This window comes from Anguilla anguilla, chromosome 4 (genome assembly GCF_013347855.1).
Source record: "Anguilla anguilla isolate fAngAng1 chromosome 4, fAngAng1.pri, whole genome shotgun sequence".
In the NCBI taxonomy this organism is placed as follows: Eukaryota; Metazoa; Chordata; class Actinopteri; order Anguilliformes; family Anguillidae; genus Anguilla; species Anguilla anguilla.
In genome coordinates, this window is record NC_049204.1 from 54,694,223 (window position 1) to 54,712,331 (window position 18,109).

At 40.4% G+C, this 18,109-nt stretch overlaps 1 protein-coding gene across 4 annotated transcripts in view; it reads left to right on the forward strand.

The window, feature by feature from the left end:
• LOC118226451 (E3 ubiquitin-protein ligase HECW1) overlaps window positions 1-18,109 on the forward strand; it is a 76,222-nt gene that overhangs the window by 2,977 nt on the left and 55,136 nt on the right. For 2 of the 4 annotated variants that reach the window (XM_035416066.1, XM_035416069.1), the window contains exons 2-3: window positions 12,044-12,101; window positions 17,651-17,975. In XM_035416066.1, the coding sequence (XP_035271957.1) occupies window positions 12,075-12,101; window positions 17,651-17,975 (352 nt within the window). In that variant the 5' untranslated portion in view covers window positions 12,044-12,074. Of the gene's footprint in view, window positions 1-10,754; window positions 10,809-12,043; window positions 12,102-17,650; window positions 17,976-18,109 lie in introns of all 4 variants that reach the window. The other 2 variants (XM_035416067.1, XM_035416065.1) reach the window with 2 other exon arrangements.

Below are 18,109 nucleotides of genomic sequence, written 5' to 3' on the forward strand. Positions count from 1 at the left end.
CCACAGCTGATGTGATTACAATGAACCACAGCTGTAGCCACACCTGGTGGGCAGCATCACAAAATCGCTTCCTAGCATCACAATGGGAATGCACTTACCAAGCAGGTTTCCAGAAAGACATTATCAAAAGGCATTCCTATTACAGACTTGAATGGTCCCAAAACCTGGTAAATTTTCAAGACAGGATAATGTGTAAAATTTACATCCCAAATTTGCATCCCAATCTACATTCAAATTCAACCTTTTAAAGCACATTATGAGGTGTCCATGATTATTCAGATTTGGCAATTATTTCTGGCTGTAATTTACCAATAATGGAGAGCGGTGTTTTCTTTCTTTTTTTAATAGATTTAATTGAAGACATTGAAAAAGCTATTTTTAATAAGTCACCAATTTTCAAAGGTCACAAAAATCGTTGTTGGTGGAAAAAGTAATCCTGCCTTATTTCTAATATTTGCATGGTTATTCCAGGTTATGCATTACCTTAATGCCATGTCCTTAATGCCATGTCAATTTGCATTTTCACAATAAAACCCTCCTCACCATCAGTCACAGGCTATTGGGGTGGATAATAGTCATGCAATAAAATTTCTCATGAAAGATGCATATGAGTAAGGGACTGAGCATAAATGAGGAAATGAAACACATGTATAGTAATGTGATCTTTATATAATTTGAGTAAGCCAAAAATAATTGTTCATTCATAAACTGGTGACTGTCAGTAAATCTATAATTTCAGTCAATATATTGATATATTATTGATATACTGCATCAATCTCAAGAAGATCAGAAATGGCAACGTTAGCCCACTGGGCCCATGTGGCTCCTCTTCTGTGGTTTTGCGATTCTGTGTTTTTTAAGTATAATAGGAATCGTCTTCACATTCTTTTGTTTGTATTGTGTTTCTAACCATATAATTTAAATCAGTCATGGCACATAAACATGGGTAGCTACATTTCAATTAAGTGGGTAATTGTAGTATTTACAAGTGAAAATGCTCCCACATCTTAATCAGTGACTGAGGTAATGCGTAAGCCAGTTTAGGAAAATATCTCACACCGCATATACTGTATCACCACCTTCACTGATATTATTACAGCGTTGGTTGTGATGGTTTCTGAAATTATGGTGGTTATTCTATTTTGTACTATTTTTTTGTGCAACTTCTTGGTCTACTAGTGAACAATGGTTTTGAAAGAGAGAATGCATACTGGTCACCTTCACCATTTGTATAAAATGATTTGTATTAATTGAGCAGCATGCGTTTTGTAACATCCAAAAGTCCATATCACTAGAAGATGTTAGATGCAGTGTTTATATTTTTAATTTAAGCAGTTACACTTGCAATGATGTCATGAATCTCGCATGGCTTCAGTGAGAGAGCAAAACTCTTGTTTATCATGCCTGACACACCCAGTTTAAGAAAGTATGTTGTACAGTATATTTACATTGGAAGTGTTCTCCATTGTTTGAGGCATAGATTTTCTTTAACAGATATTGCCTAAAATCCATATTCTTTCAGACGCTTCATATTTTATTAGGGCAGAGTGGACATCATGGAGAACTGTTTGGATTGTCATACATGTGATGTAAATAAGTTACATTACATGACCCATGATAAATATACTATTTAGGAATAGGTATTTACAATTTAGCTTGTATTTAGGAGTATGTGTGGTTATGTTGTCTCTCAATTATGAAATGAAATCAATCACAGGCACAAGAATTTTTATTTTTGCTGGGAAGAAATGGCTATTTTCCCTAATTTTTTGACCCGTCTGCTGGTCGAATGGAGCAGTTTTTTCCCCACATGTATAGATGTATGTGTTTGTTTCAGATCTAAAGAATATCATACAATTCAGAGCATAGACTTGTATTGAGTGTATTGGTATTATCCAGCAATAACTGTCTATACGTAATTGTGGAAGGAATTCCTTGCAGGAAGTTGCTACTGGAAAGGCCAGTTTGCAATAAATAAGTAAATAAATACTAACAAAAACAATAAGTATCAACTGCATGCAAACATGATTCATGCAATCATCAGTGTAAGCTGTGTCACTAATTAACTACTGATTAAGTGGGATGTTCATCAGGTGTCAAATGAACCAATCAGCAGCTGACCTACCTCACGTTGACCTTAATCCTGTGGTGACCGCAAGAATAGTTCAGTCAGTCTTATATGACACAATGTTGTCGCTTTGGTACCTGTTTTGCACACACGCTGTGAGGAAGTGGAACTGCCATCTCTCTCTGCTTTCATCCGGCTCATGTGAATTCTGCTTCAGTGTACTTTTTAAAGTAGAAGAGAACGGACTGCGGGATAAGAGTGCGCTGAGAGCAGGTCACTAGGACAGGAGTGACGGGGTGCTGAGATCGGCCTGGCGGGAATCTTAACCTGGCTGAGGCATCTGATTCCGATGGCGTCTCCTCCTCGCAACCCCAATCAGACGTGGCACTCGAGCTCCCGCTTCTTCCAGGGTCCTCGAGCTGCACTGACAATGATGGGATGTGAAGTCTGAGGGGCATGGGCTTGAGCAGAGGGGCTGAAGCCTGGCTGGTAAGCCACATATTTCATTCAAAACTTTCGCCTTTTAGAAACTGCAGCTTTTTGAGGAAATTATGGAAACGTATGAGAAGCAATGTTGTGAGTGCAACTGGCGGTTAGCCTGTGGTAGCACGCTGGAATCTTTAATTCAATCCCATAAGAGTACAATTGATTATGCTAGCAAGATTCCTGATATCATACGCTTTAAAATTTTATTAGTTCATTGAATAAAAATTGCGCTCGGCCAGCTTGTACTTCTGGAATTCGCATTTGTTAGTGGTGAGAATCTTCTGCATGTGTCTCCCTCTCCGTATACCAGAGTAGCGCTTCGTTTTCAGGTTCACATCCTTGGATTATATGGCGAACTGCTGATGTGTTCTGTAATCAGAAGGGGAAAAAGATTGTTCATTAACAGGGACAATATACTAGCACACTTACAAAGGGACTATTTAGATTAGTATCGATTCTACAGGGACCACACCAGGAATCAGCAACTGGATGGTAGAGCTGGTAACCTGCAGATTATTGATTCAGACTAAAATTGGGACTTCCAAATAAAGCTCATTCAAAGTCAATAAGGAACACATTCTGACAGGAAGGAAGGAAATGGGGATCGATGGGTGGGTGCATTTTCTTCTCATGCTCTTTGAAGTACCTTTATTACATCCACATGGAGACAAGCAAAGGCACCAGAATACAGTTTAGAGGAAATCAGCGATTTGGCCAGCCAGGTCCAACTATTTAAAAGAGAATAAATACATGTTGGTAAGCACACTAACTGGAAGCATAGATTGAGGTCACATACTCTACTTACCTCCTTTGGACTCCTTAAAGCAGGAGTATATCCAATTTTGTGTTTTGAAATAAATATATTTTGGAGTTCAAGTTCATAAGTGTTGGCATTTCTTGCTTTCCTGTCTGATGGTAAGCTCCTTGTTACTTAGGGTGTGTGTTCTCTTTTTTTCTTAGTTTCACTTAAGAGAACACTAACTGAACATGCTGCAGTGTGCTTACACATCAAATGAAAGTGTTGCACACATTGCATTTTCATCAGTGTGAATGGGATTCTGGCTCTGAAATAGTGTATTGCAAGATGGACTGGATAGATGGACTGATACATTGGTTGTGTCATGGGTTTAGGGAATAGGAGAAGGTAGAAAAATGGAAGAGAATAATGAGCAGTTTTCTTAGTGATAGATCTTGGTGGTGCATTGTGCAAAAAATTGGGTGAGTTCTCATCTCTGAATGCACGCTGAATGTAATGTTGCAGCTTTTAAAATGCGGTTTATCTTGTTTTTGGCACCTCCGTTGCCTGTTAAACTGATTCAAACAGTACATCAGGCTGCATGCTCTTGGCTATCTGAGTGTATAAAACAAATTACACATGCTGGTCCTTCTAGCTCAACTGGAAATAGTGCTAATAAGACCCCAAGAATGAGTAATGACAATTCAAGCTACTCATTATTGTTGTTGGAGCTAGAGTAAGGTGAACGCCCTGGATGGACAGGCCTCAGTGGATTGCAGTCCGGTGTTCCACCACTTTCACCTTGTTGTTGTGAACACAGAAGTAAATATCTGATTGCCTATTGTAAGAATGTCTGTTATACTGTTTCTCTTCACAAGGAATGAAGGGCCATATTAAATTGAGGAGGTGGACTAGGGGTTCAGTCTATTTATTTTTGAGAAAACTGTTATGTCCAACAGCTTAAACCAAGTGTAGCCAACCGACACATGGCTTGTTATTAGACTGAAACAATAAAAAGGAACCCAGAAGTTGACAAAAAAATAAATGAGGAGGCTATTGTCATAAGTGCTGTGAGTTTATGAGCAGAGAGCCAATGACAGCTGCTTGCAATCACTGACAGCACCCATTGTACAATCAGCTTTAGATATTTATCTTTGTTTTGAGGATGAAACAATGAATCAGTTCACTCAGTGAAAGTCTGAACAGATTGCTACTTCAGGTTCATTCCTTTTAATACTTATATGAAGCAGTTCATATGCTGACAACATGCTGTTGTGGGACTAAATTATCACTTAAACAACTTGACTTCCTTGTCCTATTAGCCCCAAAATATGCTGCTCTGCTGAAATTAATTTCTTCAGGAATTTTCTGTCATTTTGTCAAATGTGAGCAGAACCTCCAATAAATTCCACGGAACCACACAAAATAGTTTCAGTTCAAATGCTAAACAGTACTACATTGTACCTTAAGGAGAAGTATGTTTTTGATTTGCTTGGACAATTCTTGCATTTAATTAAGGATATTTTAGACATTTTTAGAGAAATGTCTGACTATGCAGGTATAGGCAAATATAGGGCATTCGGGGTTTTATGGTCTGAAAAAAATAAACACTTCATGTCATTCGAAATCAGCTCGTACACTGTTATGCTTTCAGAGGTTTGAATGCATTTGTATTAACCATTTGTTCTTTCAATAATAACTATTTTCTATGATGCTGCACTCAGGGAAATGCAAAGATGGAGTGTCGTATAAATGTTATAAAATTAATCTGTTCATATGTACAGCCTCCTGAAACAAAATCTGGCTGCACAAGCTGCTTTGGATTTACTTGAAATGTATTTACTTTCTTCAGACAACACTCTGAATGCCAGGTTGTCAGAAACGTCTAGAATATCCTTCATTATCACACACAAACTGTCTGGGCCAATATAAATGACACAAAACTTAAATAATATTTTTAAAAATACACAAAGGAAACTATCCCTTTAACATCGCATAGTACCAGTTGAATAGACACACAAATTTTGAAATATTTCCAAAATGCTGTGGTAATCTGGAAAACCATTTGTGTCTTTACATGCAGTGGTAGGTGTGATTTGACAATGTCATTCGGTACGACCGGGTTACCCTTCCCCTTTCATCAGCTTTCGACTGATGTGGGTCACAGTATAGGCAAAATGCAAATGGTATTAAAAACACATGACTTCAACCTGTCGGTCCCCACTGAGAGAGTAATTTGATATCTTGTTTTCAGTTTTATTCAAGTGTGGCACAGCATTTCCCTAGTTGGCTCACTTCCTGTCTTTCAGAGTCATCAGACCTCTGCTTCTCCATCTCTGCTCTTAATTATTTTTGCTATCCTTTGAAGAATTGAAGAGATAATGCTAATGGAAAAATACGAAGTCAGTTACATGTGAACAGAAATTTTGCACAGTCGGTTTTAGCTCAAAAGCACAAATAGGGGATTCTCTTTTGGATAAATATTTTTTTTTCTGTTTATAAGTGGTAGGAATATGATTTTAAAATGCATTGAGCCTGGGAGTCATTCAGCTGTAGAGTGCTGCACTCGCATGACAAGTAGACTTAAATAAGCAATAAGGACGGAACTGCTGCAGTGAGACGGCGATGATAGAAACAGCTGGTTTTTTCTGGCGAATGATCCGCTCAAAATCCAAGCGGCCATGTTCACATTGCCTGCTAATTTTGTGCTTTGGGCTTGACTGGTTTCTTTGTTTTTTTTTTTGTTTTTTTTTGGTATTTTTAGATTAGAAGCTGTGACTTGATGATGAGAGTGGTTTTTCAAGCAGTACTACAGTAAACATTAAATTTGCAGTTTAGAACATGGGCTCACATTATGGGAAGTAAAGGGAAGTAGGCAGTTCTTAGTATCACCATGTTGGAAAAGCAGTACAGTAAATCCCCTTGTGTCTTGTATACCCAATCCTGTAAATCTGAATGGCATACACCACTACTAAGAGGCAGCAGTCGGGACTCATAAGGTGTGTCCTTGCATTGGTAAAGAGAATGACAATAAGGATAATTATAGCCTCATACAAACGATGATGCCCTCCATGTGTGCCAAAGTGCTTGGAAACGATACGGGTAGCATACCCCAACGACTAATGCTGGCAGGCACTTAACAGATTCACTAAGTCTATAATAGTACATGGAAAATGACTTTGTTTGTTACTTTAAAAGTCTTCTTAATATCCTCACACTTTCATATGCACTATTCCCTTTAGATCCATAAGAATCACATTAGCTCAAGCAAATTCTTTGCTAATATTTAAGCCTAAATCTATTGATTCCTTAAATTTTCAGTTTACCTTCTGTTTATCACTTGAATAAAATAGGATTTCATTAAAAAAAATTTATGAACAAGATATGCATATTAGTATAAAAGAATGTAGGTATTTGAATGATAATGAAATGGTGCCAAATATACTTTCCATGCTTCCATTTCAGATTAAGCATTTCAGTCTCATATTAAATTATGCATAACAGTTGCAGGCTTGAAAGCACTTAGGCCATGTAAAGGGAAGGGGGTTAGACAGGAAGTCAGCGCTTGGAAAGATCGGTGTTCTGTTGAAGTCGCTAAATTTGCTCTGACCCCATTCCACACTCATCTCAGCCAACGAATCGGAGAACATCCCATTTCATCTCGATAAGAGCAAAGATGTGGTATTTGCAGAGGCAAATGGAAAGGCCTGAAGAACTGTGAACAGTTCATGTAGAGGCGTGAAGAGAAATGAAATGTGGCGAGGAACTGAACGACTGTGTATCTCCATGGTTAGCCTAATTCAGCTGTAACTAGCGGAGGAGCAGGTGAGGAGATGCTGAAGGGGGAGGAAGCTAATTAGTTGGCGCCAGGTATGCAAAACGCTCATATTCAGATTACGATTAATTGAATTTCACTCGCAAACAGCCAGCACAATTACACTACGTGGACAATTACACCAGTGGCCTGTACTGTGAGAGGAATCCTGTGCATTGTCCCTGGAGATTTTTTGTCTCTAAAACACATGAGCAGCCGTGTATGATGTGTGTGTGATCTGATTAATGAGGCCTTTAGAGCATTCAGGAGGCATAAACAGCATGTGCTTGTAGTGACGAGAGGGCAGTATGTGGTGTGGTTAGTGCTGGTAATAGCTTTTTACAATGAATTAAGCTTTTTGTTATTAGCTCTGGGGTTCACTAATTTGCAGAGTTGTGGTTAGGGCAATCTCCGATGTGGATATGTTTTTTTCCACTGATTAATCCCTAAAACACAGCGTTCTGGAATGTGTTACATCCTCTCAAAGATCTAACTGTGCCAAAGATAGCAAAGTGTTAAAATTCCTCAACCATGTCTTGCATTAAATGTTCTGTTAATGTTGTTTAAATATTGTTTTCCATTCAGTAACAGTAACACTGCTTCACAGTTAAACTTTGCTTATGCTCTTGAGTAATTTGGAGAGTACCCAAACATACTTCAGATTTCCAGTCTTAAAATCAGTCTTCAAAATGGATTTTATTAGAACAGATATGTAAGTGTAAAATTCTGCTATTCATGATTGAATCTAGTCATTCACACAGTGGAGAAATCTCATGCCTGACGAAAAACATTTCTTTGTCGTTGTTAATTTTTATACACTGAGTTGATGTGGTTATATGGTTATTAGACATTACTGCACCTTGAGCACAGCCAGTGCCTTTAAATAATAATTAGAGCTAGATGCTTCATCTCATTTTTAATTGAGGATTCATGTAAAATCGTGGCACTGAAACAGGATTTTCCCCACTAATCACAGGTGAAACTGAGGCCACTATAATTGCATACTTACATGATTTAATAAATATAATATAATTCTATACAAAATTATGATGCATGAGGACAGTTGAATGTTGTCACCCAGAGCCTTGAGAAACACCGCTTTTGTCAATTGACGCTGTTTGACTATTTGTCTCCTTCCATTAATTAATGGAGCGGGTCAGCAAGCTATTGAAATGGAGGGACATGTCCCTGGTCATCCAAGGAAGATGTGACATGTCCAAATATGCTTTCATTTCAGTGCACATAGTGAGGCACTATCCATAACTGAAAGCTGTGCGGGTGAGAATAGCGTAAAATGAAAACCTCTGCACTTCCACATAGCCATATGTGGGAGCGGTGTAGAGCATGCTACATTCTTCCATGTCAGAAGTAATCCCACAAAAGTGTCCTTGTAATACACTGCTGTGTGTCCTTTATTGCTGGAACTCAAAGGTACACATTTAACAGAAAAGAGAATAGCACTAAATGCAGGAGTTGCAGTCTTTTTACCTGCACTGTTTTTTTTGGCACCCGTCCAGTCATCTATACGAAAGCAGCCATCCCTCATAACCATCGTACATATTCAGCCGTAGCCATATCGATTTCCTACCGTATTGGCACTTTGCTTTTAGAAGCACTAGGTGGGAGGCTGTTTGTGTGAGAAATGGTAAGCTATGCTCTGTGCAATTTGTCGACCGGTGGTCATGAATGTAGTCGTACAGAGCGAATAAGACTAGAGCACCATATCACACATGGTCTCCACTCTATACTAAGTAGCCACTATATTTTTAACTTGCATGCTGAGCACTTTACCACAGTGTTCATAACACGTAGATGACAGAGCTTCTGATTCCTACTGGATAGAACTGTTTCCATAGAACAGTAAGAAGGGCCTTGGTTCGAATTCTGCCCGGGGCATTTCTATGTGGCGTTTGCATGGTCTCCCCATTTCCACGTGGGTTTCATCCCACAGTCCAAAGACATGCAGGTTAGGTTAATTGGAGCGTCTAAATTGCCTGAAGGTTTAGTTAATTGGAGAATCTAAATTGCCCCTAGGTATGAGCGTGTGAGCAAATGGTGTGTGCACCCTGTGATCGACTGGCAAACTGTCCAGGGTGTATTTCTGCCTCCTGTCCAATGCATGCTGGGATGGGCTCCAGCACCTCCTGTGACCCTGACCAGGAATAAGTGGGTATAGATAATGGATGGATGAAAACTGGCTGGTTAAAGACTCAGACAAGATTGTATTCTAGGTTTAAAACCACAACAACAAAAAGAAAAGAGAATGTCAAAAATACAAAATGATTTTTTACATTCATTTTTTATTATTATTCCATTGCTTGTGAGCTCTGGCTCTGTTCAGGCTACACTAAATATAGGAAATATTTTTCAAATTACATAGATCACTTCCTAGAAAAAGAAACAATGACAGAATCTGTCTATTCAGCTTGATAGGGGTGGGTAGAGGCCAACCACAGTGCATCTCCAAAGACCAATTTGATGGTTTCCCCCATTAATTAAACTTCAGTTGAAACGAATGGACCTTCTGTTGCACTAATTGTCTTCCCTGCCTTACCAAAGGCTTTTAAACATGCTAGTGGTTGTGGTTCCCCTTTTCACAGTTCTCATCCTGTTTAAATGTATCTCCGTTTGGCTCACTTTAATTGTGGGTAGTTATAGTGGTGGAATTTCCCTCAGAATATCTAACATGGTATGACTTTATGGGATTGTTTGCTAATGGCATAGAGTTACAGATTTTCACTCTGCCGTGTAGATGGATTCGTAATGGGGATTACCTCTTAAGGCCTCAATTGCCTCAGGTTGATCGATTGGTTTCTTGGTAAAAGCTTGTTAATTAGTAAAGCCAATAGCATGCCATTTTGAGTCCAAAAATACCTATTCACATTGAGTCAAATAAAACATGAAAATATACGAATATACTGTGGCTCTTACGATATCACTGTGGATATCGTCATCAGATGATCCTTATATATTTTTTAACGTTGAGAAAAGAAAATGTCCTAATACTTTGAAGTCCAGGTCTTTTCATGCTACAGCTCCACAGGGAAGATCTGTTCAGAGGGCTATTGAAGATGTCTTCAGACCTCTTACACTGAGCAGCAGGATCAGCACCCTGTACTCTGCCACATCTTGATTATCTTGACCAATTAAATGCCTCTTAATTATACCAGGGCTGCCCAACTCTGTTCTTGGATGTCTACCCTCCTGTAGGAATCTGCATACCGTGCCTATATATGCATATATGTGCAAGTGATTGTGTGTGTCTTTCTTAACTTTACTTTGAATTGCCACTTTATTTGTAACACCTCCTTGTACAGACTATGAAGCAGGCTACATTAATCAGAGGAATATTTACCATCCTTTCTGGTGATCTGCTGGGTACCTTGTGTAAACTGAGGAACATTTGCTGTTAGTCTTTAGCTTGCCGCAGCATCTCTCTTGTGCGTTCATCGTAAAAGGGAAGACATCTGGCTTGCTAGACAAAAGCCTTTTAACGATTCTATCCCTGTAAGGAGCAAGGCCTTTTTCCATCACTGTTATACTAAAATGAAAAGGCACAAGTGGAAAGCTCCACGCTCTTTTCTTGCTCAATTTATTTACATTTCCTGGCAGAAAGACAGGTGTTTATGATGCTTTTTTCTGGGTTTTAGAAAAGATAATGAAAACATCCTCAGCAGCTATTGGCAAAGATACCGTTTGACACGGTAAGCCTTGCCTCTCACATGCCGGCTAATTAAGCTAAGTAATACGGAGCACCAGCATGAAATAGAGAAGCCATAATAATCTGTGAGTGTTGTAGGGACCTTACATCATTGTCATGAGCATCGTCAGCTCCTGTAGACTCTGCAGCCTCTGTGTGTTTTATATCTTGTGCAGAATGACTCATGTGCTTTTAAAATGAGAGATTGTTTGAATGCGCCAATTTGTTTGAAATAGTGTCTCCTGCTCATCTTATTCTTTATTTTAATTTTTTTGAAGTTAATATTTTTATTGGTGCTGCTTTTGTCGCAGTATATTAAGTATTTGAAAATAAATCCATGGACTGTGTTTGGCTGCAGGTACGTAGCATACCCCAGACATATTCAAAAATGTGTGGTCCATCTTTCAGAACATGTTTCCTGCTTTTATTTGTAGAGAATAATGTCTGGTGCTCCTTAAAGTCACCTGATATCAAGAGCATTTGTTGTATGGTACAATATCTTCCAGTCCTCTGTTAGCTTGCTGGCTTTTGCTTATTGTATGTGCTCTGTATTGATCAATGTGTGTTTTTGTATCCTGTCTAACCTTTTTTTTTACAGGGTTTTTTTTTTTTAACCATCAGATGATGTGCATGTGCATGTGCTTGTTTTTCTGTATATGTATGTCAGCTGCTGTTTTCATTACTGTGTTTCTAATGAAACAACATGAGAAAATGAGCAGTAGCCTTACATTGACGCACATGCTCTGAGATATCAAGGGTTTGTTATCATATTGCATTTTGACATTTAGAGAACATAGACCAGCAAGAGTTTTAACAAGTTACCTTTTTTGGATACTTAATGTTTATCATTTAATTTCAGTGACAACTGAACTTATGTTGTGTTACGGATCACAACAAAATAACTGGGTGTTCATCAAAGTTAAGGGCGAACAATATTTGGTAGAATTGAATGAGACCCCTAAATTATTTAACAAAGTTTATCTAGCTCATGTTTCAGTGAGAAATGTATCAAGTAATGTAGTTTTACCTAATGGCTAACACAGAATACAAACTGAACATGCATGACTTCAAAGTTTGCTTGTTTGCATGCGTGTAGGAATGATGGAATTATGTTGAAATCAGGTTTAGATACGCTGAGGGTAGGGTAGCTCAGATGCTGGCTGACAGGACGTTGTTTTAATCAGCACTGTGGCTCTGTATCTCAGCTCTGTTGGAGTAACGTCATTGACTCTTCCTCAGGAATTGATGTGCTTTCAGTTGACGGGCCATTATGCTGCTGCACCTGTGTAGTGTTAAGGTCAGTGTCCTTTTTCTGCATAATAAGTCACCCATCTCATTGCATCACAGGGGGTCAGGTACATGGATAATGAAATGAACACAGAAGTGTATCCTTTTGTAAATGTCAGTCTTTTCATGCGATCAGCGTCCTTGCCACCAGCTTTCTTTGTCATGTCCATGCTTTTAGAATCCTGCTTTGCCACCCCTCTACCTCTCTACCTCTTGTCCACCCCCACACTGGCCTCTGTTTGGATATCACACAACCTTGGTTAAGTGGATCTGAACTGAGCTGAATTTATCACACACATCAAAATCAAACATTGACGTTCATGATTATCAAAATTCCACCGGGGAGTGTTGTCTTTTGAATAAAATCCTTGGGAAGCACATTTCCCTGCACAGACAGTCATCCTTCTAAGGGGTATATACTTGGTAGAGTACATCATGTGATCAGTAGGCTAAAGACTTTTTACAAAGAGCCAGAAGGATTTCACAATCTAGGTTTATATAGTGTTCATTTCCAACTATGCATGGCCTACATACAGGTATGAGAAGAAAGTAGGACAAATCTTGGTTGGACTAATTAAACTAACGATGCTCAAAAGGTAGAGATATGCAGCTGTAGGATAAATACCTAGTCGTATCCCATGAAACATCTGGGAAGGCTGTGCCAAAGCAACATCCTGACAAATGGCATTATCATTGCAGGCACAAGATTGACACAGAGAATGTAATTAATATTTTTTTTTAGTGTAATCATTCCACCATATTGTGCATCACTTCCAAGTGTCCTGTTGTCGTATCAAAGTTATTGGGGTTGTATCAAGCCTCCAGCAGAATTGTGAGTTTCGGATCAGGTGGCAAGATTAGACATAGTTACGCTAATATTCCCTACATCTGTACTGCATGCTCATGCCCAGATATGAATGTTTCACAGTTTTGGGTTCAGTAAGAACACAAGCTGAAGATATACACCTTCTGTATGTATTTAAAAAAGATGCCTGTGTATATGGCTTTGAAAGGAACCCAGACTGTGATATCTGTCATTGTACCCACTCACTCTCATCCTCAAAGCCCTTTCAGTTACAGGATGTGATTTGAGCTTGGCATTCATACTGTGTGTATAGAGGGGGCGGGGGGCAGACTAAATTTAATTCGAGTGATCTGCAGATCTTGAAGTCACTGTCTAAATAAAACACTTAAATAGGCACAGTGGATCAGGGACAGTAAAAAGCCATTCATTACTGGAAACAGCAGTGACTGTTCCTGTGTTATCAGATGAGATTTTATCATTAATGAGGTGGTTTTCAGGTCCGGTACCATCGCAAAACACTTGGAACCCATTTCACAGGCATGACTCAACATATTACAGAGAACCCTCCTAAATAAATCATGGTTTGTAAGTGGGAATCGTCACTTAACGCTAAAACGGTGTGATAGTAAAGCTTAGCAAAGCTGCATTAAAAGATCACAATCACCTACAGCACAGATATTATTAAGTCTCTGCCATGGGGATGGTGTTTATGAAGACTCTAGCTCAAATCAATAACTGGTTTGCTAAATAGTATTGTAACAATATCTCCTGCAGGGAATACATGGTGATGGGAAAATTCATTGCTGCCAGAGAATTATGATAAGGTATAGAATTGTTGGACCCTTGCTTTGGGAACCTGCATATATTTAGACAGAACAGAACATGTGTTTGCCATCCAGTAACATCTGTCTGTGAATTCAGATTTCGTTAGATAAAAGTTGAGATCTACAGCTTTTAAATACTGTTCTTCGCATCACGTCAAAGCAAATTACGTTTACCTGCATGTGTTTTGGTATTTGTCTAGAAAGGGAAGTTATGTGAGATCTCCATAAAGATGGCTGTATAAACATGAGACTTAGAAGCATTTATAGTACTCTGTCAATGCTTATTATTATGCAAGCATAGCTTCAAAGCACTGTGTATGGTCTCAGCGTTTAATGCATGTGAGCACCATCCTGAGACCTGTGAGTTGGATGGTAATGTCTCCGCTTAGTATTTAGCACCAATTAATGTGCTAAATATAGCATTATGAAATAATCTGTGTCATCTCTGATTGGTGCATTGGCATGGGTCAGTCCAGCACACTGATCCAATTTTACAGTAAAAAAAAAAAAAATATCAGGGATTCTTCGGCGACACGTCTATACTGGGAAGGTAGCTCTGGATTATTTATTTATGAGTGTCTGTATTTTCCAGAATCTCTTATGTGATGGAATATATTGACGTGTGTTATAGTTATTGTGTTTTTGATACAGAATCCAGATGTGCTGCTGGAAACAGCTTTAAATTTAAGAAAATGTCACCCTTTACAGTCACACACAAGATATTTGACTATCTTCTGTGTATCTTTTTCAGAGGAAGGCACTTTTTTTTTTGAATCTTGCCCATTATACTGTATGTAATCTAGAGTAAGCAGCCAGTCAGGCACTAATTATTCTTTAAGAAATGTCGTTCTCTAGGAATTGCCTTCAGAAATGGATCAATGGGTGGGTGAATTTGAATGTGTTGGGTTGAGCACAAGAAGAAATTTCAGTCCCGAAGCACTGTTTTTTTTTTTTTTTTTTGTCAGCAGGCACTTGATAAATTGGGGAAATGGTGATTAGAACCTGCTGGACAGAAGTAACAGTCATTCACAGACTGCACTCAGAGGGCCGTCAGCTGCATACACAGACAGACGGACAGACCACATGATCAGCATTGTGGGAGTGGAGAGACAGATTCCCACGGCCCTACAGAGCTTGTGGCTTGATAAGATTAGATACTATTTAATTTGAATTTACTGTAAACATGTATCTATATGCTCATAACTAAGGATGTTTTGCAGATTGCAAGGGCATACATTATAAACTCAAAATGCACCAGTAACAAAAAAAAGCCTTATTACCACTGCTGTGCCTCATCAGTACCCTTTTGTGATGGGGGGCAGGGCCCAGGGCTTGGACAGAGGGTGCTGTGTGACACTCTTTCTGTGCGGCAGTGACCTCCTGGGTCACCCCCGCTGGACGGCATCCGTCCCGTGAGCGGAGGGGAGGTGTGTAGAACCCGGCCCCTGTGCGCTTCTGTCACATCGCCGCGCCTCTGGAAAACAAGCGGGGGCTTTGTGCCTCCCGCTCCGGCACCGCGAACGCGGCGAAACCTCAAAGGGCCACGGAGGAGCTCGTTTCCCGCGCTGCTCTCTGCGCGGAGCCGACCGGGACACTGCTCAGACCCCGTGTTTCGCGCACACACACACACTCACGCATCTCGATGAAAGCTTGCATGCACATCGCTCATGTACTGCAACCAGCGCACAGCGTCCACTGACATGCCTCACTAATTACTGAAACTCTAGCATCATGCATGCATAAACATTTAGAACTCCAATACACACGCGTACACACCTACACACACACACGCACAATTAAAACATGGCACACACTTGAGGTGAGACTAGGGAAGTCCGTAGGGCAGCCAGCTCTCAGATCCATATTCAAATCCCCCATGTGGTCAGGAGGTTGAGTCCCTTGTGTTATTGTTTCTGTACTGTGATCTCATCTCTGTCTGTAACCCTATCTGCTTTCTCCCATTAGAATTAAGTGGAATAATACAAAACAATGGTAGATAGCTCACTCTCCTTTAAAGGTGTACTATGTAGAATATTGCGGCCCTTGTACACTCTGTGTTTGTAAACCGCACTCACACCTCTTTTGTCCTCAGTCCCACCCACACCTTCATTGTGGACACCCTCTCAAGCGCTACAAGCAAAATGTCAAGCGAAGAGATGAGGTTGTCAGAGATATTGAAAATGTCAGTTTTAGCAACATGAATGATTCCATATACATAGTAACTGTAATTGAGCAGTGTTATAATTATCTTTACACTGAGTGCACCACAAAGCATGTGGGAAAATCATATGGTAGCTACTACTGTTGTGCAGGATGCAGCTATTTTGTGTTTTTCTTCGTTTGGTATTTTGCTATTCTTGGCAGTGTTTCACTGAGAGACTGTGTGTGACTGTGACTGTGTGCGCGAGTGCGTGCGTGCGAGAGACAGGGCGTCTGCTCTTGGCCCTGTGTTTGAAGTAAGCAAAGGAAGCCAAGTGGCTCACTCGAGTGAGGAAGTCTTCTCTCGCATTCACTGTGAGGAACTGCCTGTGGGTGTGTAGAGATGTTACTTGCACTGAGACAGCCAACAGTGTTACTACAGCTCCACTGCACTCCAAACTCCTCACTAGCTAGACTGAATAGTGAAATCAGCAAAATGCAACAAACCGTCATTCAAAGGGTATTAAATATAATTTATCCATGTGTTATTTTACATTTAGCCAGATGAATTAACAGATTAATTTCTACATTTAACAAAAGACGCAGTGGGAGCATGATTATAATGTGTGTAGATGCATATGTAGTTGGAATCTGGTTGCCATGCACCACACATTAATTTAAAGATTAACTGTACAAGAAGATTTCATGGAAATAAAGAAATAAAAACATCCTGGGCTCTACAGAGCTCTATGGTATTCCAGAAGACTCATCCAGCCAGAATAGGTTTTTTAAATGTGTGCCTGAGTGTTTACAGCAAACAGAGAGGCTGAGTCCTCACTGGGGGATTATGGGAAACGTCTGCTTCTCGGTGGCCGGCACCACGGCACACCTTCGTAGCTCGTTCTCATTGTGACAGCGCGCTCTGTGCGTTTGTGAGCGACGGTTTCGACTCCTGATTCCACAGAGCCGTGCCACAGCAAATTCATTCTGCCAACCCCACCGTATGTATGGTCCATAAACTGTGATCTTTATTTCTCTGCTCTCAGCCTGTCGTCACAGGGCCAAAAGGAGGCTTCTGTAATTGCTGTGATTGTATGGCGGGGGGGAGGTTGCAATCTCACAGTTTGCACATTTAAGTCTATGTAATACGTTGCACCTTTACACATCATAAATTACTGCTGAAGTGTGAACGCACCCATGCATTACTGATATTTCATATTGGCTCAGTTGTCCTTAATGTTGACTGTAATTAGGGTACGTGGTTCAGTTCGGATCTATTCTGATTTGTAGACTTATAGTGAATGAACATGTTTACCTAATCATTAAAAATGCGACAGTAAACAAACTCAGTGGGATAACATCTTCCTTTGATTATGAAAAGAAATACTGTTTTAAGACATTATTTTGCTGTTTATTTCTAATTGCAAACCATGCACCTATCATATGAACATTTCCACCTGGGTTTCAGTGCGCGTTCTTCTATTCAGTGTCGTCATGCTATTAATCATTTTCTCTTGGGTTTCAACACACAACTGCTTTTTTCAGCATTTTCCCACATATCAATCAAACCATCAGTTGGGTATCTGCCAGTTCTCAGCAGAATTTAATGATTCTATCTTTTTATCATCAGAAACTTACAGTATTTTTTTCAGTCTGTTGGAGTTTGAGGATTACTGATAAAAATCAAATCCTGAAAAAGCCTCAGTAGACAGTGTCCTGTGCTGTTTCTTGTCCTACGCCTGCTGTACGTGGCGTGTGAGACTCTCTCTCCCTCTCTCTCTCTGGCTCCAGAACTTGTACCAGAACAGGTTCCTCGGGCTGGCAGCCATGGCCTCCCCCTCGCGGAGCTCGCAGAACCGCCGGCGCTGTAAAGACCCCATGCGCTACAGCTACAACCCCGAGCAGTTCGCCGGCGTGGACCTCCGCAACGGGCCGCACAGCGGCGCCTTCATCCCGCGCTCCACCAGTGACACCGACCTGGTCACCTCCGACAGCCGCTCCACCCTCATGGTCAGCAACTCCCTCTACGCCATCGGGCAGTCGCAGGACATCGTCATCTGCTGGGACATCAAGGAGGAGGTGGACGCCGGCGACTGGATCGGCATGTACCTCATCGGTGAGCGCCGGCGCCGCCAACCCGCTCAGCCCCTCCTCAGAGCGGGAGCTGGCGGCGGCAGCGTCCGTCAGCCAGCCCAGCTTCCTCAGACCGAAGGGCCCACGCTGGCTTCGCACAGCCGATACAGTTTTACT